At 64.3% G+C, this 1,571-nt stretch overlaps 1 protein-coding gene across 1 annotated transcript in view; it reads left to right on the top strand.

Annotated features, from left to right (window-relative positions):
• Positions 1-504: 504 nt before the first annotated feature.
• Positions 505-1,571, top strand: part of Tbx1 (T-box transcription factor 1) — a 6,173-nt gene continuing 5,106 nt past the window's right edge. Inside the window, exon 1 of the mRNA XM_055610269.1 lies at positions 505-688. Coding sequence (XP_055466244.1) covers positions 505-688 — 184 coding nt within the window. The remainder of the gene's footprint in view (positions 689-1,571) is intronic.

The raw sequence follows: 1,571 nt of genomic DNA, 5'->3' as shown, positions 1-1,571 counted from the left end.
GTCACCCAGGTGCAGGGGCCGCCGGGGAGGAGGTGGAGGCAGGTGGGGCCAAGGGCAGGGCTAGACTCAGGCAGCCCCTCAGCGCCTCACCAGTGCCCTGACAGCTCCAACTTGGGCTGAGTGCTTGAGACACCGCAGCTTCTCCTTTGGGGCTGTAGACTCTGCTGGTGGCTTCGCCCAATAGAGGGGACATCCAGCCTCCGCAGAAGCAGCGGGATGTCTAAGGGGCGATGGTCGCACGGGGCCCTGGGAGCAGAGACCAGGGACAGAGAGCTTGGAAGGCGGGAGGGCCCTGAATTTGCAGGGCGCTCCAACTGTCCGGACTCCCGGGCCAATACTGGCTGAAAATGGGGGGGTCTCATGACGCCATAATCCCTTGGGCCTGGGACCGGAGGCTGTGAGTGGCACTACAGGCCCCCGCCCCCGGGGCCCCCTGCGCTGGGCTGGGCGCGGTGCGGCTGGGCGTACGCAGTCGGAGGCGGCGCCGGTCAGGCCGGGGCGCCTATGGACGCGCGGAGCCCGCTGTCTGCCCGGGCCAGCGCGTTCAGCATCGCCTCTCTCGTTGCAGCCGAGGGCTCGGAGGGCGCCGCCCACCGGGGCCCCGGGCCCTTGGACCGGGCGAAACCTCGCCGGCCACCGGGATCCCCAGTCGGGATGCACTTCAGCACGGTCACCAGGGACATGGAAGGTGAGCCTTCTGTCCGCGTCCACACCCGCCGGGCGTCCGCCAGAACCCCTGCTGCGAGGCCCTGCGGCCCAGCGGCTAGAAAGGCGCTCTAGGCCGGGTGGGCGCCAACCTTGAAGCTGGGACTCTGGGACAGGGGGAAAGGGCGGCATCCCCCCCCCAAAAAAAAAATCATTCCGCCTACCATCCCGGGACAGCAGCATCAGGGGCTGAGCACGGCAGCTACGTCTTCAAGAGAGAGGACAGCAGGGGAGGAGGCTTTGAGCTGGAAGAGGGAGAGATGATTAGATAAGAGTCGGGGGACACAGTGAAGGGGAGGCACAAACAAACAAACAAACAAACAAAAACACAGCGCCAAGAGGGCAGCCAGGGGAAAGAAAAGTGAGAGAGCGGAAAAATGCCACAGAGGTGAGAGACGAAGGTGCACACAAAGGAAATACGGTAACCGAAAAGAAAATGAAGGAAAAAACTCGAAACAGAGAAGTGACTTCACTAAAGAACACGGGAAAGGCCGCAGAGTTTTTATTCGCTTTTAAAAGGGCAAAGAGTCGAATGATAGAGAATCTAGTGAGAAGGAATATCCAGAACTAAGAGGAAGAGGTTAGACGGAAGGGGAGACTAGAACTCTGGAGAGTGGAGAGACCGACACCGGGAAAGGAGCGAGAGGCAGGGGGTTGAGGAGAAGCTGCGGCGCGCGAGAGAGGAGACAGAACCGCGATGGGAAGTCGAAAGCGGGGACACAAAGGTAGAGGAGCGAGGCCCGGGGCGCGGCTGGCGCAGGGCAGGAGCCGACGCGCGCTGGCGGCGGCGGGGGGCCCCGCGCACCGGGCCCGCCGTCCCCGGAGCCGGTCGGAGCGGTCGGGGGGCCCCGGGCCCGCGGCGGGGG

The sequence above is a fragment of the Psammomys obesus genome, unplaced genomic scaffold (assembly GCF_907164565.1).
Source record: "Psammomys obesus unplaced genomic scaffold, mPsaObe1.curated_primary_1811, whole genome shotgun sequence".
Classification (NCBI taxonomy): domain Eukaryota; kingdom Metazoa; phylum Chordata; class Mammalia; order Rodentia; family Muridae; genus Psammomys; species Psammomys obesus.
The sequence above is the reverse complement of the archived record's forward strand: the minus strand, read 5'-3'. Positions and strand labels throughout refer to the sequence as shown.